Consider the following 27,838-nt stretch of genomic DNA (forward strand, 5'->3'; position numbering starts at 1 on the left):
GAAAAACCTTTTGACTATAAAGTTCTTAGTGTTGTCTTGCACAGTAACTTACTCTGAAAGAGGAAGAAAGCCCTACAGTTTATCTAACGAAAAGGTGTTCTCCTTCAAATTCAACTGTTTTTTTTAACCCAAATAATTTTTAAGATGACTGGACACTTGTAGCCCTGGGTTCTAGACATACCTTAACTCCACTGAGCTATTATTTTCCATACAAGTATGGCAGAGATGCTCTTAATTAGGACATTTATAGAAAAACCAAAATCTATCAGTAAAAAGATCAAAATTGGGATTTTGAATTGGCAACTTAAAACTAGTCCTTGTGGTTCTGGTGAGTGAACTACCAACAAGCTCTAGAGAACTCCCCTTGCAATGGGACATGAAGCAAGACAGGCAGCACATCAGCTTGGAGGCATCAGTTGGGTGGAGTTTCATTTCTCTGCCAAATGACTAGGTCTCAGATCTCTGCACACCTGTAACATTATTGCCAGTGGCCTGTCTGATTTTATCCAGATTCACAGAACAGGAAAAAAATCCAGAACAAAGTCAAGTTCTACCAAATCCTGTGAAGGAATCATTCAATTTAAAACAAATGAGAAACAGACAAATCATAACAATATAAAGAATTTTATTTTTTTTTTCATTTCTTCTTTTGCCATGTAAAGTTTCAGTATTACACTCACAGCTCTGTACCGAAGTGAGAGAAAAAAAGACCTGATCCATCTGTGCACATGTTCTACACAGTTTAAATTATGAAATATTCAATCAAGTTGTTTTATTCCACTTCCATTCTTTAAAAAGACTGTTTAACATTACAGCAAAATGAAATCTGAGAAGCTGGCAGGCGCATATAACAGAATATATATACCTACACAGTTTGCTCTTTGAGGATTAATTATTTTACAACAGTAGCTGAAACGATTTCCTTACCCTTCCTCACATATTCTGCAACTCTGGACAACTTACACTTGATTTGTAGTACCATAAAAGCCTGAAAACCAAGATTCACCTGTACCTGTGTTTTAATTCAACTTAAGAGAAAAGTATTTTCCCAACAAAAACATTTCCCCTGCCATTTATTGCAAATTTGCAGTTATCATTTACCTTGATCCAGCATGACTGTACTGTCTGAAAGTGTGCATTAAGAACTGCACTACTTCAAACACACCACACAGCCAAGTTCCTGCTATTTTGCAGAAGCCAATTTATGTGCTGATAATATGTTTAAAATCTGTAATTCACATGTAAGTGACACAAGGTAAGCAGAAGCCTGGATATTGAATGCATCTTTGTACCAAGAGATGCAGAAGTTTTCCCTCCATCCCCTTCCACATACAGAAGCAGCAGGTTTAGGTCAGAGTGGTTTGCACTGCCAGATAGCTGTTATTTTTCTCTGAAATTTGAAGGAGAAAGGAGACCAATATAATATAGACCAATCCGAAAAGGCCCATAAAGGGCTGCCATATGTAGTCAGCCATACAGCAAGTCCAGAACTTGTTTTTTAACATTTGATTAATAAAAAATTCACAGCTAACCACAAAATAAATTCTCACTCTACTCACTCCTCCACTCACAACTTTTTACTTGCATAAAAAAAACCAAACCAAAACAAAAAATAAATAGTCCTGAAACTGGCTTCAGATGTGCAGTACTGCTTTTCATGCCAATATTACTGTATTAAATGTAACACAGCTCACCTTCCCACAGTTACCACATTCTTCAGCCAGGGGTATATCAGGAGTCAAGACCTCAAGTTACAAGACCAGAGAGAATTTTATTAATGAATACCCACAAACAAACATTAGTTTGGCATCTCTCTTTTGCAATTGCCTCCAGAAGAACTAAACGGCCAATTGTGAAATCTGAACCAAATTCCAGGTGAATAAATAGGAAACCTCTCCACAGAACTCCAGAGAAGCCTGGGGATATCCTCAGCTGCACAACTTTACAACAAATCCTTTTAAGAAATCCTCATGACAAAAGAGTACAGCATTTTCTTCTGAACTCCTGAGGGTTTTAAAAATTGTTTCTGATTTATGAAGCAAAATTTTTCTGCTATTTTCACCATGCAGTTCTGCTATTTTCCCACCTCTAACCCATTTTAGGATTCTTACAACGTATCTGAAATGACCTACAAAGTAGCAAAAGACACCACTGCTAAAGCTGGACTTCAGTAGCCCAGACTTTTCAGGAGAATTGTTTTCAAGACAGCTAAGGAAATAAAATGGACCACACAAAAAGAAAGACCACTTCCACTAACTAGAAAAGATAAACCCAACAAGCAAATGAAGTGTAATAACTGTGCTGCAACATCTACTGAGAAAGATCTTTATATGTTCCTGAAAACAGCTGAAAGAAGGTAAAGATTCACAAGGGAGAAGTAACAAAATCTACTCACACACGTTTTTCAGAATGCCACTATTGCCCCACAGGCTTGTCCTCAGGACACACCTCCACACCTTCACTTGCAGCACAGTCCATGAAGGACAGCTTGGGCTGCCCACCCTGTTTATGCCACACTTACATGCTCCCTCATCATGGTTCAAAAAACTCCCAGAAGAACTCCTGAATATCAACACCTTTGGAAATGGTTTAAGTATTATGCAGTCTTCTGCTTTTAGGTCATGAAAAAGCCAAACAAATGCCCTCGGACTTTAGAGCATTACACCCTCTGTCATAAAACATCTACGCCACTTAAAGACTTCCCCAAACTTGACTCTTTATTGAATTGCTTCATCTACAGCCCACAGAAAGAAAGAATAAAAAAGCCCAACACCAAAACCACAAACACACATCCCCCAAAAACCAAACCAAGAAAACCCTCAGAACAGCCTGAGGTCTGAGCCACATATTGGGTTTTTTTGCTATCCACAAACAGCTTAATATAAAGTAAACAAACAAAATCAATCACCACAAAAGCACTGGAACCTCAGAGATTCCCATGTCTTTGAAGTAGGATGCTACTGCATCTCATTCATATTTTACTTCTGTCTCACAAAAAGTATTCATCAGCATCAGAGCAATTCTGCTCATCTGCTAAGATAATACAAAACCAGTGTGCTCCAGAGAAGTCCCTGAAGTTCCTTGATTTGATGGCAGTGGAACATCCATAGGCTTTCCTGAATCATTCACTTTCTTGGCCTAAAAAGGCTTCTTCACAGTCAGAGAATGAGGCTATAAAACTTACTTGGCCTATGGTTGACAAGTCTGAAAATGGTTAAGAAAAAGACAGCCAGTAAAACCAGTCCACTCACATTTTTTTTTTTTTTTAAAGTGCTGGATCCGTGTATAAGCAGCTCAGTTCGCTGTCTTCACCTTCTCTTACAGCTTAGGAAAGCCTTTGCTTATTTTATCCTGAGCAGCTAGTTAGGCAAAAGGCAAAGCTCCCTACTAGATTAGTCTCAATGTTAAGAGGGTTCTTTGCTAAGTTAGTGTCATTAGGGGAGAGGGGATGGCAAGTGCCAGAAGGGCATTTCACTAAACTTCACCCGGTGAAGCGACCCCATCAAGGGGACACCTGCAGGGGAACCGTGACAAGTTCAGCCTTCCCTTCTGCGCTGGCCTCTCTGTGGTACTTTCTGTGCATTAGGAGAATATGCATTTCATATCCTCAGCTTCTGCTTGAGAACTTTAGACTTTAAAACCCTGCTACATTCTTTCCAGTTGAGTTTTTATGAACTTCATATAGCCCAAGCCAATTAAGCCAGTTCACAACAGAAATAAAACACTACCAAAATGGATGCACTCAGACACACAGTGCCTTTGCATTTCTCTTGGTTTGCTATGCCATGAGGATATGGGACTGCAAAGCTAAGTCACTAAGATTCCATAAAATCAGCAATCCAATTATGGTGTTTTATCAATACAGCAGTAGTGGCTACACTGCTCTTTAACTAAAAGAAAACCAAACACCACTTACTTCTTCCCCATACATTAGGACCTAAGATTGCAAAGCACATCAGTAGAGACACTGTTCTGACTGTTTTGCTGCTACTGGCATCTCTCACAAGAAATAACCACTTTCCTCAAAATAAACAAAAATACCACAAAAGGTATGGTATCTATCACTGTATATATATTGTGCCAGTTATAGCAATTTTTACATAAGGAATAAAAAATAAGTTACAATTAACATTAAAAAATTAATTTATTCCAGTCTCCATAAAATAACTTTCATTTTTATGAAGAAAGTAAAAATGTACACTGGATATTCAGGTTACATTGCTAGAATTTGTGATGTTCTGGTTTGCAGAATTTTATTAAAATCGGCTAAAAAATTGGATACAACAAAACCTGTCATTTCTTAGACCCATAATAGGATTCAAGCTGAGTTTGCAAACAGCAGCACCTATGGTAATCTAAGTTTTCAACACCTTTTTGGAATTCCCAAGGACTATGCTTCTTAAAAAAACAAATAAAACCACCTAGAAAAAAGACAACAACAACAAAAAAAAAAGCAGACAAGAGGAAGGAATATTCTTGTCCACCAATTAATTAAAAACTTGCAAAACTTGGGCTAAGTCTTAATTACCAGCCTTGTTTCTACAGAGTGCAACACAAGCTGCAGTCTCCGTAGCAATGCATTTCACCCCCACTCAGCTTTTGGATTCCAAGTGGGAAAAGAAAGAGGAAAGACTGGAGTAAGAAACTGATGTTATTTGGAATAATTCTGACGTACAAAATTACTTCCCAATGTGGGAGGTGAAAAGCTTCATGAGTCAATCCTGCTGTCATCCTCAGCATGTCTTTCAATGTGTCCTACAGCATCCTAGAAAAGAACCAGAAAAGTCAATAAAAAAACCCATTATGACCATCACAAAAAAACCCACAAAAAACTTTGCAAAAGTTTCTAGAAGCCTCAGTGGAAGTGACATTCTAGATAATACTAATTTGTTTGTCTTAAAGCTTCTAAAAATACAGATATTATCATTGTCAAGCTATTAAATCACATATATAAAGTGTTTCACATGCCACATCATTAAAGGCAAATAAAAACCAGTTTCCTTTTTGATTAGAAGAGCAAATTAAACACATCATATCCAAAGCCAGCACTTGAAGAGAAAGTAAGGATTCTACTGTTTGTTATTTCTTGAAGAAACTCCATCCTTCCCATATTTTAGAAAGCATTGAAAGGAAAGCAGTTTATATTGCCAAGGACTAAAATGTAGATTTTACCCATCAGTCTATAGGTAACAGGCCTCCTTACAGCCATCCCCCAATCCTTTCCACATCACTTAATCCAACTCTCATGCCTTCTTCATTTCTCCCCCTTCTGTGCTAACTTTCATCCAGAAAGTTTATGTATGCATTACTTATATAAAGATTGGTTTTGCTAACAATCTCATGTGAAAAATAAACAGTGAAAGAGATAACAATGGATAAAAATTAAAAGGATAAAAACTTGTTTTCAAGGCAGATGTTTGTCCATCTTATGAAGACATTTTTCCTTCAAAAACTTCCTAATATCTTGAGTAGATTTTCTTTAATATTTTAAGAATTCTACCATTTCCGTGTAATATTTTAGGATCAAACTGGTTTTAATTGACTATATGTTAAATTATCATAGCTGCACTGTTCATCAGCCATGGGCTGAACTGAAGCCAGTTAGCCTTGGATGACTGGAACCACATGCAGTTAAGCCTGCCAAGAGGAGAATTTGACCCCTTTTTAAGAGAAATAGGATCAAGTCCCACAGTGGTGGTGATATAAAGTACTTTATATTACCAAATACAACCATGTTATTTCAATCACACACCTGCTTGGAACCTTTCCTGGAAGTAAAGAAAGCATCACAGTTCTTCCAACGACATTTTAGGGTCTGAAAATTTGGATTGGTGTGGTCAGTTAGCAGGTGTTGTTTCAGATGGTCCACAACTCCAAAGATCAGGGAACATCCATGCCACTGGGAGAAAAAACAACACACCAGAATAAGCCAGGGAAATAAATTTTTTCCTAATGCTTTTCTTCCTGCAATTTCACAATATTCTTCCAGGACTGTAAGCATGCCTGCCAACTCCTGCAAGTTTTTTATCATACTCAATTTCCATTTTCCATGGTCTCTATTCCTTTAATTACAGCTTTACAGAAATTTTTCCTGACTTTAGCCAAGCTATCAGCATGAATGGCAGGAGGAAGAGAGGAATTAAGCCTTTACAAAATTTAAGCTTACCTGTGACAAAGTCATCTGGAATTTAATCAGCTTTGCTATGTCACTTAGCCAAATTTTTTGGTAGACAACAAAAAATGAAATTAGCGATATATACATTAAAAATACATACAGATTTTTAAAAAATAATGAATTACAAAAAATCTAGGGTCAAGCTACCCAAGACTAAGTGACTAGAGACCACCCCCAAAAAATTCAATAACGAAGGCTAAAAACAATTTGCTACTTACCCAGCATCGATAATTTTGCATCAGATTAAGCCTCACAGCTCTGACACTGCCATCATAACATCCAGTGTAGATCTGTAAAAGAAACACTGATAAACAAGCTGAGAATAAAATTAAAAAAAAAAAAAAAAAAAAAAAAAAAAAATTGAAGTGGACTTCAATGTACAATGTAGGTAAAAAAAATGAAATGCTTATGTTACCTTTATTTTTGCTAGTTTTGTGTGTGTAACAGCTCAGAAAAGTTTAAATTATGGTATTATCCACTAAAGTTAAAAAATATGTAGGTGAAAATGTCAAGTTGAATGTATTTCCAGGAGTTAACCAGTTATACGTATACCAAAATAGTATGGAGAGGAAGGGTGTGGAAGAACATCGGAATTTCAGAAAGACTGATTCAGATCCTTGCACTCATCACCAAACTTCTCATCTGAACCCTTCTTTGATTTGAGAATGCCCACAACAGACCACTGCTGGCACAGCTCAAGCCTCAGGTTGGACTCACATGAGATATGATGCTTGGGCAGAATGTATTCCAATTAGTAGGTGATCTGTTCATTTGGACTTAACTTTTCTGTTATTACAGATAACTACTACACCTTTCATTTTACAGTTTCAAAGGAACTTTACAAACAAATCCCTAGACATGCAGACAAATAAGGTTTTTAAGGACTATTTTCAGAAATATTTATCCAGAAGTGCTTCTGAAATTTATCTTGCAGGGCAGATGCATGAAGAAACCTGTACACCTGAATCAACTGCACACCTTTGTTTACGTTCTGTCAAATGTTGCTAAAGGTTTGGCTGTGGGTGAAGTTTTTCTCCAGCATTTGAGTGATTCCCTTGAGTAAAAGTCAAACAGGATTGACACTAGAAAAAGCAGAAGTATTTTCCTATTTCTAATGTATTCACTGTAATCGTAACTACAAAAAGAACTATTGTTTTAAGACTACAGTAAGCTGAACAGTGATTTTTTCCCCAGACAATAATATTACATAAGTATAAAGCTGTTATAGCCACTTGATTTTTTGACTGAGAACAACTTGGAAATGCAGTCAAACAGCAGACTGATTTCTTTACCTGAAGAAATTAAACTGTCTTGTATGTACATGTGGCAATTACAACCTTCTCTTAAAGAACAGTAAAAAGAAGGGAGTTACCATGCTCTTATGGATGGTCATACACATGATCATATCTGTGTGGCCTCCATAGACTTGCAAGCGGTCATGTGACTGGAAAGAAACAGAAACAGACATTTAATATCGTGACATTTTTCAAGAGCCATCTCTCATAGACTTGTAAAGGATAACATTTTAAGAGCAGTTTCCTTGGTAGCAAGTATACTGCTATGGTAGATTCCAAACTTTATAGCTACCTTGAAAGCTCACTTTTGCTTATATTGCATCTGGGGGTCTTTTTGTCCAGCTAAGCACTTACTCTCTCAGCAGACAAAGCTACATTTTCCCACTTTTCTGAGCTGCCATTGTCTTGGAATAACCCAGGTTCTAAAAAAATGGTTTAGGTTATATTCTGTAAAACCCATGTATTTTGACTGGTGAGGCAACTATATATAATAAGTGACAGGAAAAAGAGAGATTGCCTAGAAACCAGAAAAGTACTAAGATGACTTCTATTTGACTTCAAAATCACTAACACATGATAAATGCCATTAGTAACACTTATTTTCTTACCTGTAGTTCATAAACACGAACAAATTTATCCAGACATGCTGTCACCATGACTTTCCCAAGAATGTTCACAACTGTTACTGCATGGTTATGGCCCTTATAGATCCGTACCAGCTCTCCAGTCTGCATCAAGAAAAGGCAAAGGTAAATAGGTGTTTGGTTTTTCTTAAACAAAAGAACAAAATGGTTTTACCTAACCCATACAGGGTAGCTAGTTTTAATGCTCACTACTCAAAAATGGAAACACCCTTTATTAGACCCTCATCATCTGTGAAGGCACTTATAGATTATGATCAAATACTACTTATTCTTCTCTTTGCCCATTCTCACACAGAGCCATTCCAGTACAATAGAAATGCATGGGTCTCTGTAAAGTTCTCTTTCTTCTGCTTCTGAACATGAGCCATCAGCGTGCCCAGGTGGCCAAAAAGCCAATGGTAGCCTGGCCTATGCCAGGAACTGCATGGCCAGCAGGACCAGAGAAGTGATTCTTCCCCCACATCTTGAGTGCTGTGTCCAGTTTTGGGCTCCTCAGATCAGGAAGGACATTGAAGTGCTGGAGTGAGTCCAAAGAAGGGAAAACAGCTGTTGAAGGGTCTGGTCACAAGTGTAATGAGAAGCAGCTGAAGGAGCTGAAAGAGGTTGTTTAACCTGGAGAGGAGGAGGCTCAGGGGGACCTGATCACTCTCTACAACTCCCTGAAAGGAGCGTGCAGCCAGAGAGGGGTTGGGCCCCTTCTCCCATGCAACCAGCAACAGGACAAGAGGAAATGGCCTCAAGCTGCACCAGGGGAGGTTGGACACTAGGAAGAAATTCTTCACAGGAAGAGTGATTCAGTTTTGGAACAAGCCCTGGGAGGTGCTGGAGTCACTGTCCCTGGAAGCATTTAGGGAAAGATTGGGATGCTGACAATGCCATGGTGTAGCTGTCATGGTGGTATTTGGTCATAGGTTGGACTATATGATCTCAGGTCTTTTCCACCCTAACTGATTCTGTTTCCATCATTAGTTACATATTCCTACCCATTCTGAAACTAGTACCATGCTATTAGTATTAGCAGCGTTTATGTAACCACAAGGATCAGTTAGCAAATTCAGCTAAATACACAAAAATATACTCTTTTAATGTCAACTAAAATTTCCATCTGATAAGTTTCTTAATCTAACTTACTGCATAGCTACATGAATGCTTGTGCTAGGACTAAGGGAAGATGGTGTAAAAGAGAGAGAGTGAATGGTAAGCTAGAGACAAACCATTCGTGATCCTTTTGAACCATCTAGCTTGGAACAGTGTTCCTCAAGTTCTTCCAGTAATAAAGAAACTTTTTCCCCACCAGAATATCTCACATGGCTTTTCTATGAACCTTTTCCATATTATCAGAATGTTTGTAGTTATATTTGCAAAAGCAAGATGCCCAGATAAAAAGGCGTTGCCTACCATCTGACAAGAGTCAGCAGGTTTATGTAGCCTCTTCATGCCTCCAGAGTTACCTATAATGCATAGTCACATTCACAAATCATGAGACTTCCTTTTCTGGAAGCAATCTGCCCCACCAGACAGTCAAATATTCCGGAAATACGGACTTTATAGCACAGGAATTCAGTGCCTTAGTAGGAAAAGTCATTCCATTGTTCTATATGAGACTTACATGAATGTTGTGGGCATGGACAGATTGATCACTGGAGCCACTGAATACCAGATCATTCACAACCTTACAAAAAGAAAAAAAAAGTTTTATATTTTGTAACAGATATGGAAATGGGCAAGCAAAATATTAAGACACTGCTCAGTTTAATGTTGTACTGTAATACCTCCTAAATTTGAGAGCCTTAAAATCAATCAAGAGTATGAAGGAAAAAGCATGCACTGAATTCTTCACCTAAGAGCTAGAAGACGTATTACAATGATTTTTGACATTTCACAACTGACAAAAGAAGCTGTTGACTTGCAGCCCAACAGGCTAACTCACCCTATCTATGGATTATTGTTGCTGGCAGCTCAGCAGCAAATCAGGGACCAAGTGAAGCGAATGCAGAATGCTGCTCTGCACGTGCACAGTAAAGCCCAATGCTTCCTGGAAATTTTGGACATGCTGCATACTTACATGCTGCTCATGCAAGAAAAATGATGCTCCTAACCCCTAACAAGTGACAAGACAAGACAAAACAGCCTCAAGTTGCACCAGGGAAAGCTCAGAATGGGTATTAGGAAAAGTGTCTTCACTGAAAGGATGATCAGACATTGGAACAGGCTGCCCAAGGAAGTGATGGAATCACCATTCCTGAAGTGTTCAAAACACAGATACAGATGTGGCAGCTGGGAACTTGAGATATGGCAGGCAAACAGAGACAATTTCCCTACCAAATTGCTCAGTTTTATGATTTAAAATAGAGAAATCCTCTATTTCCTATCACAATCTGCTCATCATTTTAAGCATTCTTTGTCCAAAATGTACTTTCAGAGACACTTGCCTTCATGCAGAGAATAGTCTTGCTGTGACCTTCTAGGGTTCTGAGAAGCAGCCCATTCCGTGCATCTCGCACGCTGATGGTGCAGTCATAGGAGCCCACCACCAGCAACTTGCGTGCTCCTTCCTGAGCAGTGGCTAAACAGCTCACTGCTCTAGGGCCATGGCATTCAAAGGTATCAACCTTTTTATTGTTCTGGTGGGGGGAAGAAAGAAATGGTATTTAAGAATTAAAATTTTGCTATGACACTGACTAGACCATTGAATCCTTTTCACGTTGTGCTTGTGCATCTGATTTCAGTTTAGTAACACACAAAATAGCAGTGGTAAGACTTGCATCTCAACAATTAAGCTCGAAATCAAAGAAATAATTCCTTATGTTATGTAGATCAGGAGGAACCTTAAGGAAAAACATAACAATACAGCACCTATAAGAAAGGTAAACAAAGAGACAGGTAGATAGGACAGCTTCATGCACGGACAAAATAAACAATCAAAAGGGATCAATGGTGACCATTTATACCAAAAGGCATTCATTACAAATACGTTTACTACTGTAGATAAAGAATGGAAAGAAACACAGAGGAAAGAAACAGCATCACAACAGGCTTTCAGGTGCCAATAGTGAAATAAACTAACCTTTATGCTGAAAGTAACCACAGTGCCATTTGCAAGACCTGCATAAAGGATCCGCCATCTACTGTGTAAACAGAGCACTCGATCTTCCAATTTAAACTTTTCCATGCATTCTTTGGTCTAGCAATGGAAAGAAATACTTAGGAGATTTTCATTAACTGAAAACAATACAAGGAAAAAAGCCTGAAGTGAATCATGATTTTCACTTTTTAAACCAACAGAACTGGAGAAAAACATCTGAGAGTCTGGTGCCACATGGCAGTTTGATCCTCCTTTTAATCAGGACCATCTCTAAGGCTTGACTGTAGTTCAGCAACCAGTAATAACCCTAAACACTCTGTTCTAGTCACAACCTTTAACGTATATAGAAATTTAGACTACTGGCTGTATATATATGTTTGCATATATATATATATATATATACATACACACACACATGAAAACAATCTGTAACATGGTTGAGGATTCCCCATTAAGTTCCCTACAGTGAACTTCAGGGCTTAAAACCTCTGGCAGTTTGACCCCTGAAGCAGATACTTGTTTTCTAGTCTTTCAAGTCAGAAGTTAGTTGCGCAAGTCTTTTTATCACTTAGCCTCAAACATCCAGCTTCAGGAAGCCTCAGTCTGTTCTTTCATACGCCCTCAACATAACAGGTACCTGTTCTCTCTATGGCTGCTCTACAGATAGAGCAGAGAACAGTGCCTTCCATAAGGAATGAAGTAAAAAATACAGGAAGACAAGTAAGATTCATGGCCAAACAGCTATCCTGCACTTGGGTGTTCCCAACATTTGGGATTATGCCATGCTGTTCTGGCAAAAACTTTCCTAAGAAGCTAGTCAAAAGATTAGGGTAGTAAATCAGTTAATAGTTTGATGTTATGTTTGTGAGGTTGTTTTTCTTCTCTGGTCTACTCTGAAGAGGTATGAAATGGTGTTTGTGTCCAGATCCCATGGGTTTAAAAGGTTTTTAAATTTATATTTGTAAAGAAACACTTGCATAAAATGCAGCATATGTAAATCAACAGAGATTTGAATACCTTGATATTGTAACGGTTGATAGTGTGGTCACTGGAACCAGTGTAGAGTGCAGCATTCTTCCCATTCGTCTGGGTGACCAGAAGACAGTTCACTTTTGAAGTATGTCCTTCAAAGATGGCCACACACTTCCTGCTCTAAAAAGGAAGGCATAGAGTCTATCAGCATAAAGGCCCATAATACTTTTGGGATATGCACCTAACAGAACAGGGTAGGACAGCTAAAAAAAAAAATCAGGATAGATGGGGCAATCTAGCTCCCCTTGTCCCTCTCATAGGAAGAAGGGGCTAGGGAGGTGAGAAGAGAAATTTGAAGAAAAAAATAGCATAGACTAGGGGGCATGAAAAAGCATCTGCTTCCTTTACTACACAGTAAGGCATTACAAAAGACAACTTTGTGATTGCAATTAATGTAACACCACTCCCACAACCTTACTTACAACAAGATTGTAGGCACAAACTGTTTTGTCTGCTGAGCAGGTATACAACAAATTCCCAAAAATCTGAATAGCATTCACTGCAGCCACGTGTCCCTCAAAGGTCCCCTCAGTAGGTTCTTCATCCTCACCTGGCTCCGAAGACACTTCTGTAGGACAGAGACGTGTACTTTTGACTGTGGGAACACATTCAAGAAAACACACTGCTGTGGTTTGTACTGCCAACCAGCAGAACTATTTCATGGGCTCAGCACCTTTAGGTCAAATTTCATTGTGGATTCCAGTGGGACTGTGAATGTGACAGAGGGCAATATAAAGTGCTAAAAAGACCTTCATATGGCAAAGTCCAGAACTATCTTTACAATAAGAAAGAGATTGTACTATTACTTATCCTAGAGCTCTACAGATATTGTGGAGCAATATTGTTCATGTGGGAGGGGCAGGGGGATGTGGAGGAGTCAAGACACAAAGCATTCGGTGTAAGATGATGTGAGTATGTGTCACTTCCCACTTCAATTTTGAGTGCAAGCTTTTATCTTCAGGGCAAAATTCCCCTATGGAAGCAGGTTGAGCAAGACTAAACTCAAAGTCCTGCAAGATACTACACACAAAACGTCAGAAAGAAAGCTTAAAACATATATACCTGAGGAGTTCTTTGATCCTCTTAGGGATGATATGGCAGTCTGTGTCTCAGCCACACTGTTAGACAAAAAGAAACAGTAGCAAGATTGGACTTTGCATGTTCATCTTACTGCAGAATACTGCAGTAAGTGATACTCCAAAACACAAGACTCTGCACTTAGTAGAAAATACACTGTGACAGGTAAGCTCTAAACTGAGCAGCCCTGTTCTTGTACTAAGAGAAATTAGGAGGTAACAAGACACATTCACTTGTTGACTAAAAAAGCCAAGTCAGTTTTTATTTTCCCTTTTATTTCACGCCTGAAATCACTAATGTAACACTTTCTGAATTAAAAAAAAAATTAAAAAAAAATTAAAAGGCCTCTTATGAATACTATATAATATTAATAATTTTACTTTTCAGGTCTACAATAATCTCACCTTTTCCCATCGTTCCTATAATTTGTGCCAATCTCACTGGTGGAGCTCACTTCATCATAACCAGAGCAAGATGCCTCTTGGACTGCTTGATCCACAGAGTTGCATGAATCCCTTTTTGATGGACTGTCTGGTTTCTCATCTCCTGACTCTGATGAACCAACATCAACCACCTCACAATGAGGAGCTGAAACTTCCACTAGTTCAAGAGAAGCATCACTGTCGTTCTCGTCTTTGTTTCTTGCTGCTTGAGCAGTAACTCCATCCTCCTCTCTTGGGGGAGTAGATGTAGTAACTTTTTCTCCTTTAGGAACCTTTCCAGCCTTGACTTTCCGGACAGGCTTGAAGTCCATCATATCCTGCTCTGTATCGCTGTTCTCTGGCACATGGGCTGCCCTCAGAGTTTTCTTCTTCCTTAATCTTCTCCTCCTTTTATTCCCTTTCTCAGCTGGGACTGCAGCCATTGTCAAGTGCTGCTCAGATGGTTCAGCTGACAATTTGGGGGTTTTATCCACTGGCATTTCTAGAAGGACTGAACGCTTTGAAAGAGAAGTGCTACACTGATGCTGTAAAAATCTTTCAGCAACTGTATCATTTGCTTCTCTCTTGCTGAAAACAGACACTGAATGAGGAGAAGAGTTCTCAGGAAGTCCAGACTGTTCCTTGTCTGCAGCAGACTTGTGGACATCTTGATCACTGTGTTGGAAACAAGCTGCCAGCTCTGCTAGGGATATGGTTGCAGTGATAACTGGATACAATGAAGTTTTCTGGTTGGTCTCCTCTAAAGAAAACAGCCAAGTGTTACATTCAATCAGTACAACAGTAACTATTTATACAAAATGTCCTTCCCTGTATTTTCTGTTTACATTTAATTGTGCATGCAAAGTATATATTCCTACAAGTTGAAAACTATGTGCACGTGTACATCTGCTATTTCAGTCAGCTATCCAGCCTCTAAAAAAAATAACTGGGGAATAAAATGTTTATCCATGTACATAGAAATAAAGGAATGGGGCACATCATTTGAGCTGCTGGCTGACTATATCCTTTTAAAGTTCTGACAATCATTGGTGAATCCTACCATTGTTGACTTAGAGATGCTACCACCCCTCTCTGTTTGCCCCCTTACCAGCTGTCATGACTGCTGTAGAAATTATATTAATCAATGCATGCTAAGTACAACTCAGCTGTTCAGTGACAGTTTGAAAATCTCGTGCTTAACCCATATGAATTATTACAGCTATTATATACAGCTATTTCTACCAAGTTATTTGGACCCAATTCAAAGTAGATAGTTACGCACAACCCACTCTGCTGTACATTCATCCTGGGAACAGCAGCACTGTAAGCCATGAGGGTAGGCTTTATTTAGTTTCATTTACTTAGCTCATCTGTAGTGGACCATGTAATGGAGGTCAACACACACTCCCCTGTGATTTAATTGTGACTGAACAAAATGATCCAGCCTCTCAGCTGAGACAGATTAAGGGCAGCATCTCACAGCTGTTCCCCACACCCTCAAATTCCCCAGCCACAGTTGCACTAACTACAATCCAGAACAGGATGTTTCAAGGTCACTGCATTTCTGGGGTGGTATCACGTAATGCAAATGGGAAGTTGGAACACTTCCCTCTTCCAGCCTCTCAGAAGCCAGCAAATTAAACCCACACTAATGCTCGGCCAAAAGCACATTACACATCACAGGATAAATTTGATGCTTTGGAATTATGTATCCAAGTAGAAACAGCTAAAATGAGAACATCTCTCACCCACACCTTCATCAGATGGGGAATTCCAAGATAAAACTAGAATTTACTGACAGCATAGGGTACGTTGCAGTTAAAGTAAATCACGGAAAGAAGTTTTTCCCTGGACATGTAACTGTCACGCACAATTGCAAAACCTGATAGAAAAACCTCTGTATGGAAGAAATTAATAATTTGATGAAGTCTGAACGAGTTACTGTGTTGAATTATACTGGGAAGAAGGCACAGAAACCCTTAAATTCTGAATACATGAATACGCCTCTAATATCATGTGCCACTCATTTCCCACTGGAAAGGGGAAGGAAGCAACTTGCTCACTTTATTCAGGAAAATAATAGCAACCAGCCACTTCAACTGAAATTTCTAAACCTAAAAGTTATTAATTCTCAGCACTTGGAGTGCTGAGGGTATTAGAAAAAGAAGTAGGAAATCACCATGGCAATGTAAGAAAAACAGAATCACTCAGTTCCACAGGCAGGACACATTGCTAGTGCTAGCATTTAGGGAAATCATGCAAACAGCTCCCTCAAAGCAAGGCTGAGCTAACCTCAATGGGAAGCTGACAAGCTAAACATTTAACTCCAAAAAATAAACAGCCTGCCCCAGAACGAATCCCTCTTCCTCAAATTACAGAATGTACCCAAAGGCAAATGCCTATTTCCCCCAAATTACTTAAATTTATCTGAAGGCAAACTCATTTTAAATGTAGCACATACAGAAGCTCATCAATACCAAAACTATGGTAACTTGACAAATGAATATAAAAAGAATATTCTTGCTTTTAATACATCAAAATTAAGTTTGTAGGAAACAAAAAAATAATATGATTAAGAGCTTTCCAAAGAAATTATTTAAGTAACAAATGTAGCTATACACTGAAGGTTCATGTTCATAAGAAAAAAATAAAACACCCTCTTCAATTTCTCTGTTGTGAAGACCTAAGATTCTGCAAGCAAGACACTTCATGCCACTGCAGCTAGTGATCGTTAAATATTTCCTTAGAGCTGGAAAACTTGGAATAAAACTGACTTTGATACAAATAATAATAAAAATGTCACTGATGTTTAAGCATAACAGTAGGGCATATGCCAATAAAAACAGGAAAGCAAAGGAAAGGTAGTGGCTTCCTAAAACTTGAATCTTAACAGTGCAAACAAACAAAAGAGCTGATTCTTCCCCTGCCCTGACTTTACTTTTCTGAATACCCCCAGAGCTTCACATTCCTTGTCAAATCCTCCAAATAGAGATGAAGCAAACCCCTCAGTACTACTAATATTAATACTATACTAATACTACTAATATTACAATACTATTAATGTACCATAACAGAATGGAATACAGGAAATATAATGGTGACTAAAAAATAGCACAAAACACACCATTTATATGCAATTCTACATCTGAAGCAAACTGAAAAAAGGGTTAAAAAATCACTTTCTTGTAATAAAGAAGTCTAAGCTTCAATTCAGCCAATATTCATTTTGTGCTTGAGAAAAAAAATGCTTACAAAGGTAGAATATTACTTTTTCCAATAGTATTTTGCACTTCAGTTGGAGGGGAAAAAGTGGTGTTGTGTATCTACAACAAAGATCAATCTTACGAATGTTTTTCTCAAATTATCTACGTTAAAGGTCTGGGTGAGTGACATTGTTATGGCAGACAAACAGCTGTCATTAGATTCATCCTGCTTGACCTTACAGGCTCTTAGGAAAGTAAGAGAATTAAGCTTTTAATCTTCAGTTTTTACCTTCAGTCACATTAGCAAGTTGCAGAGGGAACTACCAATAGCATTTAAGCCTTTGCTCACAGACTACAGCGCACGAGTTTATGGGGTTTAAACTGTCTAAATAAAGAGTTAGCTATTTCAGCTGTAGTCATTAAGATCCCACTTTGTTGAGGCAAGACCTCTCCCATTAGTTGTTCAATTAATTTAGCAGTTTCTCCTCTGGATAAAAGTCAACCCCTATCTTCATTAATAGCCCTCCCATGAGTGAACAGTGCCTAAAAGCTAGTTACTAGAAAATGGGTTGTTACTTCTAATATTACAAATTATACTCTTTGTGCTTATCCAGCAGAGCCCAAGAGTACAGAATAATCTTGATGTAGCTGTTCATAACTATTTAAAAATATTTTCAGGCACATCTTTTTCCTTTGTAGGCAGAGTTTTTACTACCAGTGCTCACTAAATGATGCAGAGCAGAAGACAAAAATTACAGAGGAGACTCTCAGGTTTGTGTCTGTTTTGGGTTTTTTTAGTTAACTAAATTATTCTAAGAAGATGTAGCCTTCAAATTCATGATTGCTCTATTTTCAAAGCAAAACTAGCAAGTCCTACTCAAGTTAATGAGAGTTTACCCCCACCTGACAGACTGCAAGTTGAGACACAATTTACATTCTTTTTGGGAAAAAAAAAAAAATTCCTTTTTTTCTTAAGGTGAATTATCTTAAAGCGAAACTACAAATACCGTAATTCTGTTCTGCCTCTTCTGCTTGCGGAGCACATGGAGAGCTCTGGAGTACAGAATTCACATTTAGTTCCGTGCCTTTTGGAGACACAGGTTCTCGTTTAACTTGTACTGAGGAGTCCGGAGTATCAGAAGGTGCACTGCCAGATGACTGGAATGGTGATGCCATGGTTACAGGAACAGAAGCTCCTCGTGAAGGTACAGAGGAAGACAAAGTGTCCAAAAGGGGCAGGGGAGAGCCTGAAGGAATTGAGTCAGCTACCGTCTGAGATTTGCTATTTTGTCTCTCAGTTAGGGCATTGCAGGAAAGTTCCTCTGAGAGTTCAGAAGGTTCATATGTTTCTAACGGCAAAAGAAGACAAATATTAAAAAAAACAAACAATAAACAAATAGCACAGCAAAAAATATTTATATTTTACAATAAAATTTAGTGGCGCCAGGAGCTCATTTCTTGTGGACACAGGGGTCAAGGAAGAGAAAAATTTGGAAAAAAGACACTAGAGGAAACTATCAAAACTGACAGTTCACATTTGACAATAAAGTCAAGTCAGCAATTTTATGATAGCTTAGATGAGCAGATTGAAGTTAAACACAGTTTTTAAAAGATTCTGAGTTCAAAGAATATGAGAGTAAGCATTCCACTGTTGCAGCTGTATGGTATCCTGTACCTTGTAGCCCCTGCAAGACCTGGATTCTCTGACTTCTCAGTGTACTCATCTCCATAGTTATCTGCAAAACAGTTGTGGCTTATATCAGTCACACTGATTTAATAGACAGTTCTTTATGCTGCTAACTTCTAGTTCAGAGAGTTTCCAAAGCCCACTGTTACCTGTTGCTTTAACACAAGGAACCGTTGAACCTCAACATAGGCAGCCTGTAGGGCAGCCCTTGCCTGCAAGAGGCTGCTGTCCACACTCTGCAGGGACTTACTTAACTCTTCTTCCCTCAGAGAAATAGCCAACAGCTGGTCTACCTGACAACGTTCTGAAAAAGAAACAGAATGTAGAATCTAATTGCACTGAACAATACATTAAGATACATTACTTGCGATATCACAATAAATAATACCACCTGAGAATGGAAAAATCACATAAATTAGGTCAAGCATTCAAGCATTGATAATTACACAAGCTGAAAAGGAGTATTTACAGACAGGACTAGCCATGGCTACATGGATGAAGGGCAAAGTCAAGTATTCCTCTTTAAGGAATCTCAACCTTGACACTAGTAATTAATTCTATCCCAGCTTTGCCAGCACTAATTTAGTTTAAATAAATGAAGTAATTCTCTTCCACAAAGATCTTTTCTTAAGTACATGCGTACAGGAAGCACAAATATACACCTGCCATTAATGTAACCAAAAAGGCAAAGGCAAATTTAAGCTAAAAAAGATTTAAATTATTCAGTGAATGCAAAAGCCAAGGAAAAGCTGTTTCAGAGAAAAATAACCCAGTGATTAAAAAAACCAGTTTACTACTTAAGATTATTTTGGGCCATGACACTGATGTTTGCAATCTCTTGAGAAAAAGTCTCTGATCATCACCAGTAAAAGATCCTCCTATCCCTCCTAGAGACTTCTGCAATTACAGAGATTGTGCAAACAAATTTCCATTTGGGCACTTCTTAATTGCATTCAGGTTATAGTTTCCTTTAGCAATTTTACTACAATAACAGTCATGTTAAAGCTAAGTAATGGGAAAGAGATTTTACTACGTAGAATGTGTTATTAGTCTCCATAACAGACACTGATCATTGAATACAGATGCTCATAAAATCCCCCATCTTTTCAAGTAGTGAAATATTCATTCCCACAGAAGAGCCATATTATTGTTCTACATTACAAACAACTCTTGCTGTAAATAAATAGTGAAAAAGATAAATGGTACATTTGAAAGCCATTTGCTGGAGTCCAAAGCTCCTAGCCATGGTGAATTTACCAAAGAAAATATTCTGCCTAAAACATGCTGGTTGGATGGTTCATTTTGAGACATGGTGATGAAGATGTTTTAGGCGTGTTTGAAAAAGATCTGTCTAGGGCCAGAGTAAGAATTTCCTTTGGTCAGGAGCAGGAAGGAGAGAGGCATTTTACACTCATTTCCACTAAGGACATTAAAAAAGTAAAAAGTATTGCTAGTGATGTCAAAAACAGAACAGAGATCAAACTAAGCAGAGTACAATTTTCTGGTGAGACCACCCACAATTAGAAAGGGAAAGCTGCATGGTAAATTAGAAGGAAGTTAACTGAGGACTTCTACCTTAAGAACTTCCATCCAAAGAGGCAACAAACCTCACCTATGGAGGCAACAAACCTATGGAAAGCAAAGGTCCCATCTGTACAATCGGGCATACGAACTGCAGGCAGAAAAGATGCACATACCCTTCTCTTATGAGTAAGTAATGACAAATTAAGATAACAGTCTTCAGAGAAGGATGTGTTGCAGATTTGAGAGCAGTCTACAATATAAACTTCAGTAAAAGCCCAAGAAGCAGTATGGTAACATTAAGGAACTACTACTTCAGCCAAGTCAAAATACTACTGGGTGTTTATAGCCTCTACACCACATGCATGATATTCTCTCACCTTTTTTACCTTTGATTTTTCTTCTTTTATTCTTTCTTTCTAGACTAGGGATTTCAGGAGAAGATCCTTCCTGCAAGTAAAATCATCTATTAAAAATTAATAAGAATTATTTTACCTAAATCAAGAAGTCGAACATCCATCATCTTTTCAATCATTAGTTGTAGGCAGAAAGAAGAACCTACAATTTGCTTGCACATTCTTGTATTACTCATCATTTGCTCTGCTCTTAACAGAGGGAGGGCAACAGATACCAGGTTTTCATCTCAACTAGAAAGAAATATTAAAACAAGCCAACACTCTTCTTCTTGCTCAGATGTTCAAGACTGCACTTGAATCAGTTTCTGCTCTATAGCTTTAGTTGAAGGTGTAGAAGATGTGAGGAATTAAAATTATTGCTTTCTGCAAAACCATTTTGTGAAATTGATCAACAAGATTTTTTTTTAACCTTTGGAAGCTGAAGGTTGGACTGTGAAACAAATTTAGATTTAAGGACATAATTTTTGGTACGTAATTTTTTTCATGATTTTATTTCCTTGCTTAACCATAAAAACAGAAACATCTAAGGAAAAAAAATTGCACTACAGGCTAGCTTTCATTTAAACTGTGTTGTGAAACATCAAGATTCTTGCTCCAAAACCTCATACTTCCACAGAAATATTTTAACAGCCCTTGTTTACCAACACAGTATGCCAGGCACCAAATCAAATAAAGAGCATTTGTCATTACTATTAATTACAAAAAATCAAAAGTCCTAGACTGTGAAAGAAGAAATTTAAAGAATATTAAGTCAAACAAGAAATTAATTTGCAGTTATCAATTTACAAGACCTTCAGACAGGGAAAAGTCCTCCTTGCACAGATCATTCCAAAGCTGAATCACCACTGACAGGGAAAGAACCTTTTCAGCACATCAAACCTGGACAGAATTGCACACTTACTCCAGTTGCTCTTCGCTTCTTTCCAATTCCTTGGCTGTCATTCTGTTCAGTACCAGATGTGCAGCTACTGTCTGTAGCTGCATCTATGTTATTAGTCACTGCAAGAAGTGAAGCACTATTTGAAGCTGGACGATTTTCTTCTGACATCTCTAATACATTTTGTTTTTCAAGAAGAGGTGTTCTCTTCTCTGGGCTCTCGTGGTCTTGTTCTGTGAGGCCTGTGATCTCAGAGGTGGCCTGTAGACTGTGACTTCTTCTGCTAGCCTCAGTTCTTTGAGACATAAAAGGTGACAAAGCAAGAGATGATGTCTTCTCTTTCTGATCAGCCTCAATGTCAGTCCTTACCTCATAGCCAGATGTTATATGATCTGAGTGGCTGGCTGCCATTACTTGCCTTTGCCCACTTTCCTTAATTTTGGCTTGTTCACTGAAAAAGCTGTAAGCAGAAGGATTTCTGTCTGCTATGACACTGCTTTCAGAAAAGCTACGTTTTCTGGCTGAGCCAGGCACTGTCAAGGAAATCCCTTCCCACTGGAATCCTTCTAGAGTAGACGGATCAGATTCTTCACTGAGTTCTAGACCCTCTTGCTCATTTTGAACAAGAGGCACCATTTCTATGCCAAACCTTTAACAAGATAAAAAGAAAAATAAATAAACAAGTTACAAGCCTGCTACACACAGAGAGAAGCCTCCCCTTTCTCTAGATTTACATTACTGCTCTAAGCAGTAGGTTTAATACCGTTACACTGGTATTCTGTGTTTTCTATGTCATCAGGCAATGGCAAATCTGTGTATCACATAACCAGACTTAGTGGCTAAGAACAGTGGCATGATTTCCAAGTCAGAAATCATGTTATTATAAGCTATTTGCAAGCAAGGTTGGAATAATCAAATGTGATGTGTTCAGGACACTCCAAATACTTCAGGTTTAAAGTTTAAAAAATGCAGTATTATATAATTGCTTCCTTAAATACAAAAGCAAACTGTATCAGAATAAAAGATGAACAAGTGAAGAGCGAGCATTTACTCAGCTTGCAGCAGTGCAAGCATTTCTTGTAGTCCTAAATAAATGCAGAAATAAGCAAATGTCACAGCATTGTTCCCATTCTGATTGCATTTTTACATTTTTCCATTGCTAGAACTTGAAAAGAAACTACACTGTTACCATTCACACTCCGATATTAAAGTAACCATTATGAACTGATCAGAATCTTTTCTAGGCAGATTACTTTTACTTATCTATGGACAGACATTCATAGCATCAATCAATAAAAACTGCATTATTTGCAAAAAATTTGCATCATTTTCAAAAACTACCCAGAAGATCACAGCATAGCAAGCTACATTATGAACTCTGACTTTTAGGATTTTGAAGTTAATTTCAGATATGGAAAAAAACAACCCTCCCCTCTCAGCAAGCCACATTATGAACTCTTACTTTTAGGATTTTGAAGTTAATTTCAGATATGGAAAAAAACAACCCTCCCCTCTCAGCAAGCCCTGAGAGGCATAGGTAGATTTGAAAGCTACCAACCTTGGTAAACCTTTGCCAAGTTCCTGTTTCTTCTTGGTTACCTGCTGGATGACCTGATCCCAGTAAACATTTCGCCGGGAAGCACTAAGAATCTGCCTGAGGGTAGGTTTAAGCCCTGACTCCTTTTCTGTCTCACTTCTCCGAAGGCAATTCACATTCCGAATGCGACGCGCATTATTGAGATTGGGCTCTGGGAGATGTGTCCCAACTTTGTTCTTCAGACTGATATGCCGTGTCAGGTCTCTTTGCAGAGAAGCAGGCAGGCCAAGTTTGCTTAAATCTGGAAGAAGTAGTCCTACTGACTGGCTTCCTCCTTTTTGAAGCTCATTATCGGAAGGATTTTCAAAACCTTCCATTTCAAATTGATCATGTGACTTGACACACTCTTCATTTCCTTCTCTGTCCTGTGATGTTTTAAAATCCACATGCAAATGGTCCTGACTGCTTGATGAAGAAACTGTGGGTTCTATCCGAAATGTAAAATTTTTTAGCTCAGTGGAAACAATACTTGAAGCAGATGGCTTTTCATCATCTTCCTTTTCAGAAGTGGTAGTTTTACCTTCAGGAGTGTCACAGGGTAAACAAGAACTAAGTGAAGAATCCAACTTTTCAACTCTTCCTTCCGACTTCTCACTTCCCATTAAATCATCACCACTCACATCTTTTGATGAATCTAGTCTGAACTCCTTTGGCAATGTTTTCCCAGTTTTTTCCCTATTCTGGTCACTTGTGTCTTTGCAAGAGCTTAAGGGAGCATTTTGCAAGGGATGGTTGGACTCAATTCCTTTGGGATTTTGTTCTGCTTCACTTAAGTTATTAATAGGCTCTCCAAGATTGTTACCAAGGACATTTTTGTTGTCTTGTAAGTTACCAACACAAGCACCATGCAGCTTTGATGAATAAGAGGAGAAACCATTTGTTTCCAAGTTCACTGCATTCAAATGAGTCTGTTTTTCACCAATAGTTGAGGATAACAGAAGCCTGACATTTTTTAAGAGACTGTTTGTGTCTTGCTTTGTCAAGGATAACTTCATATCTGTGATATTCAGAAGAGGGGATTTCAGTGATGGCATCCTATTACTTCTGCTATCATCTTTGTCAGGCTTTTCACCACTGGAAGAGTCTTTCATAACCTTGCAAGAATCAAGGTGATCTGAAGTTCCATTAGAAGGGGAAGATGCTTCATGTTTTTTAAGTTTTGAAAGACTAACATTGGCTTCACAAGTTTTTCCTTTCATTGATGAATCAGTAAGAGGCGTAAAAACAGAATCTATTTCATCCGAAGTTTTCGAAATGTTATCTTCAGATCGTGGTTGCTGCTCTGCAGTTTTCTGGGATGGGTAGGGAGTCCAGCGATATGTTTTATCTCTGGAAGGACTGACACTTTTTCCACTGGCTCTTGAAGTTTTGCTTTCTGGTTGTTTTGATGAACTAAAATCCAATCCCCCCTCAGCAGCGAGCTCATCACTAGTAAAATCCAGACGGTTATCCTTGTTTCTTCGATTTCTGTATGGCAGAACATCACCTTTCTCTGGCTGCTGCCATGTGTACCTGTCCTTACTGTATATACTTGGCTCTGATGAATATGAATCTCCTGAGCTTCCAAAATTCCAGCCATTTGCACCATGATGACTCGCTTTCCAGTTTCCTCCATAACTCTTGGAATTCCAGCTAGAAAAATGACCTGTTTCTTCTGAGTGCCAAGTAGAATGTCTTTCCCTGGCACCATGATGCCAATTTGATGTTCCTCTTCCCCGCCCACTTAGATGCCAAGCATTTCCAGAATTCCCACAATTATGTCGATTTGAAGGGCTTCCTGAAACATTCTGGTGCCACCCAGAGCGCCCCCTTGCACCACCTGAATGTCTGTTTATATTAAGGTTCCTCTGAGAATGTGAAAATTTGCCTTGTCTAGGACTAACATAATCATCCTTTTCCCACTTCCAGTCCCTTTGTGATGCATTATGATGATGCCACGATGACTGATCATAAGCTTCTCTTTCTTTGTAAGGAGCTCTTTCTTCTCGCCTTCTCTGAGATCTCTTATCATCACATTCTAATTCTTGGTTTGCACAACTTGATTCAGTTTGTCTACAAAAGAATTGAAACAGGCCTAAATTCTGAGGCTATTCTACTAAAATCCAATAGTCCACAAGCCTCATGAATTTTATTTGCACTGGGAAGAAAATAATTTTTTTAACTATTTATTATAAAAAAGAAACAGATACTTTTTTAGCAGCTTTGCTGCTCAAGCTTCAGTAATGTTTGACCTTCAAAACTAATGTTGTATCTTTACTTAAACATGATAATTTCAAAACTTCTCTTACAAGAATGACTGATATGGTGCAGGGACAGTTCTCAATTACTTGTCTCTAACTTGAAAGATAATATTCCTTTATATTTATATTGGACTTATAAGAAACTAATAAAAAGAAAGTTTCTTTACGTTATATAATCTTTGTAATCTGATCTACCTTAGTAGATAGAAAACGCAGTAGTGAGATAATTATTTTTTCTGAAGACTATTCTGCTGGTGTTAGATTGTGTAACTAGAGTGAACTGATATAAAACAAAGGAACGTTTAGGTTGAAAATCCCATTATTATCCTTACTGGAGGGAACAATTGACATGATGGCTGCATTTATAAAGGTTAAGTTAAAACACAAGTGTAAAACAGCCACAGAAGATATACCTCAGATACAAAAGTAATTTGTCTTTTTTTAATCAAGAGACTGGAACAGCCCACAGCACAGAATGCTGAGTCTGTATGGGCCTCCCAGCAGCACTGTCAACTGTCCTTTGGATAGCACTTGTGCTTGGCAACTTATCACAAACACGTGGCAAACTATCACATGTACATTCAAAGATAAATGCTCCCTTTATCAGCTACAGCTATTCCCAGGGACAGCAGTCTAAACATTCTAAATATTTATCCTACCAAATGAGCAGCTTTCACTAAAAGTTTTTCCCCAAAACTGATCACAGGAATACATCCATTCTAAATCCCTGGACAAGAAAGACAGTAAGCTTTCACACTACTAGTCAAAAACAATTGATCTGAGTAAACTGAAAATTCACATTGTATCATCCTTCATGTTTTTGATGCATTCCACTTCTGCTAAAAGATTCACTAATAACTATTCTCTAATGGAAAACTACTCTCTAATGGAGTCTACTGTGCAAAATAACCTAAGCTCTAAGACAAGAACACAAAAAAAAGATATCTAAGTGATAGAGTAAGTTCTAACAGTAGACTCAACTAGATTACAATCTAATGGAAACAATTTTGCTGAATTAGTAACTTAATCCTTGTACTTTCTGGTTTTCCCCCTCTCTAAACCAGCACCCAGCAGACAGAGATTTTCTATGGTTTTAGTTGCCTCAGAACAACACTGCACTGACAGTATTACTCCTTTTCCATAAAACAAAAAGGAAAAGTGACATTTTTGCTACCTACATTAGCCAGTAGGAAAACACTACCCTTGCACTGTGCAGGGACACACTAGTATGACAGAGTGATATAAAAACTTACTGATCTCCACAGATTTCAACATCTGGAAACATTCAAATTTCTACCCACAGAAAGCAAAAGCTTCTTTTAAAAATTATATGCCCCTTTAGTACCATCACCATGCCATAAACCGATTCAAATAATATATTCCCAACTGGAATATCACACATGCAGATTTTCATGTAAAATAGAAGACAATACTTATTACTTTCTGCAGCCTTCTATTTCATAGTGAGCCACTGCAACTATGTTTAGCTAATGGCAAGCAACAAAGTAAAACAGGTAAGAAATTTCATTCAAGAATTAGGGGATTTCACTATGACATTTACAAAATAATCCAATTCATTTTAGAAAAAAACATGCTTAGCAGCAGTTTCTTAAAGATCAGGTTCCTACAGACAACCTCCACCATAAACAATATTAGCACCACTGTCCATTTATTAAGCCTTCAGTTAAAAAGCTATCTAATATTAAAATAAAAACATTAGGATTCTCAAAACACAAGACTGTTTTTACCCATAATGGAGAATTATTGTATTTCTTTACTAGTAGTAGAGGAATAGGACAAGAACATTCAGCAGAATCATGTCTACATATTGAAACTGTGATATCCACACAGATCTCTTGGATTGTTCTCACAAGTACACTGACTCCAGGCATTTAACACTTTGTGAGCACTTAAGCCTCAGGAGTGCATCCTCATTGTGTTAAAAGCAATTTTATGGCCTAAGTGGAAAAATGAAAACTCACCGGTTCCGTTCCTTCTTTTGCTTGATTAGTTGAATGAGTTCTTTGTCAAGGTGTTCTTCTTCTGCTTCTTCCTTTTCTTCCTCTTTTCTGTCATGGGCATTAACGTTGTCTTTGTGCAGCTGACTGGAGATGTGCTTGGCATAAGCTGACAAACCCACCAGTGTCACCCTGCACACCCGGCATTCATGGCTGCTATCCCTAGGAAGAGAGGCAGAGGGTGGACTTTCAGCTCTGCCAACGGGCATGGCAGGTAGCTCTTTGGCAGTTACTTTGTTTCCTCTGAATATGCTTAAATTCAAGGCAACTAGGTTTTGCTCAGTATATTTAAGTTGCTTGAATTCTCTGGCTTTTTCTTTCAAGATTTAGTTTTTTGATGGTCAGTTTTTATTAGACTTTTTTCCAACAATCAAGAGGTAAAAGACTTGGTAATAAAGCTGGGTTAACTGGGAGGAGGAATTCTTCTTGAATTGTTGTACTCAAAATCTATTCAGAGGAAACATAGTGAGCGAGAAGGCAGAATGAAAGGCTTCCAGAGCTAGCAGGAGCTCTGAAGCCCATCCATGCTGCCAGCTGCACTGGGTAGCC

General features: G+C 38.2%; 1 protein-coding gene across 1 annotated transcript in view; it reads right to left on the reverse strand.

The window, feature by feature from the left end:
* Positions 1-608: 608 nt before the first annotated feature.
* The window catches only part of ZNF106 (zinc finger protein 106), a 40,222-nt gene continuing 12,992 nt past the window's right edge, over positions 609-27,838 (reverse strand). The window contains exons 4-22 of the mRNA XM_066321250.1: positions 27,254-27,451; positions 22,993-25,083; positions 21,459-22,083; positions 20,522-20,591; positions 18,770-18,924; positions 18,609-18,669; positions 17,941-18,282; positions 13,713-14,490; positions 13,294-13,349; positions 12,654-12,799; positions 12,217-12,351; positions 11,182-11,298; positions 10,547-10,738; positions 9,724-9,786; positions 8,079-8,198; positions 7,548-7,619; positions 6,394-6,465; positions 5,753-5,899; positions 609-4,765 (exon numbers count right to left, since the gene is read on the reverse strand). Coding sequence (XP_066177347.1) covers positions 4,709-4,765; positions 5,753-5,899; positions 6,394-6,465; positions 7,548-7,619; positions 8,079-8,198; positions 9,724-9,786; positions 10,547-10,738; positions 11,182-11,298; positions 12,217-12,351; positions 12,654-12,799; positions 13,294-13,349; positions 13,713-14,490; positions 17,941-18,282; positions 18,609-18,669; positions 18,770-18,924; positions 20,522-20,591; positions 21,459-22,083; positions 22,993-25,083; positions 27,254-27,451 — 5,497 coding nt within the window. The 3' untranslated portion in view covers positions 609-4,708. The remainder of the gene's footprint in view (positions 4,766-5,752; positions 5,900-6,393; positions 6,466-7,547; positions 7,620-8,078; positions 8,199-9,723; positions 9,787-10,546; positions 10,739-11,181; positions 11,299-12,216; positions 12,352-12,653; positions 12,800-13,293; positions 13,350-13,712; positions 14,491-17,940; positions 18,283-18,608; positions 18,670-18,769; positions 18,925-20,521; positions 20,592-21,458; positions 22,084-22,992; positions 25,084-27,253; positions 27,452-27,838) is intronic.

The sequence above is a fragment of the Sylvia atricapilla genome, chromosome 6, assembly GCF_009819655.1.
Source record: "Sylvia atricapilla isolate bSylAtr1 chromosome 6, bSylAtr1.pri, whole genome shotgun sequence".
In the NCBI taxonomy this organism is placed as follows: Eukaryota; Metazoa; Chordata; class Aves; order Passeriformes; family Sylviidae; genus Sylvia; species Sylvia atricapilla.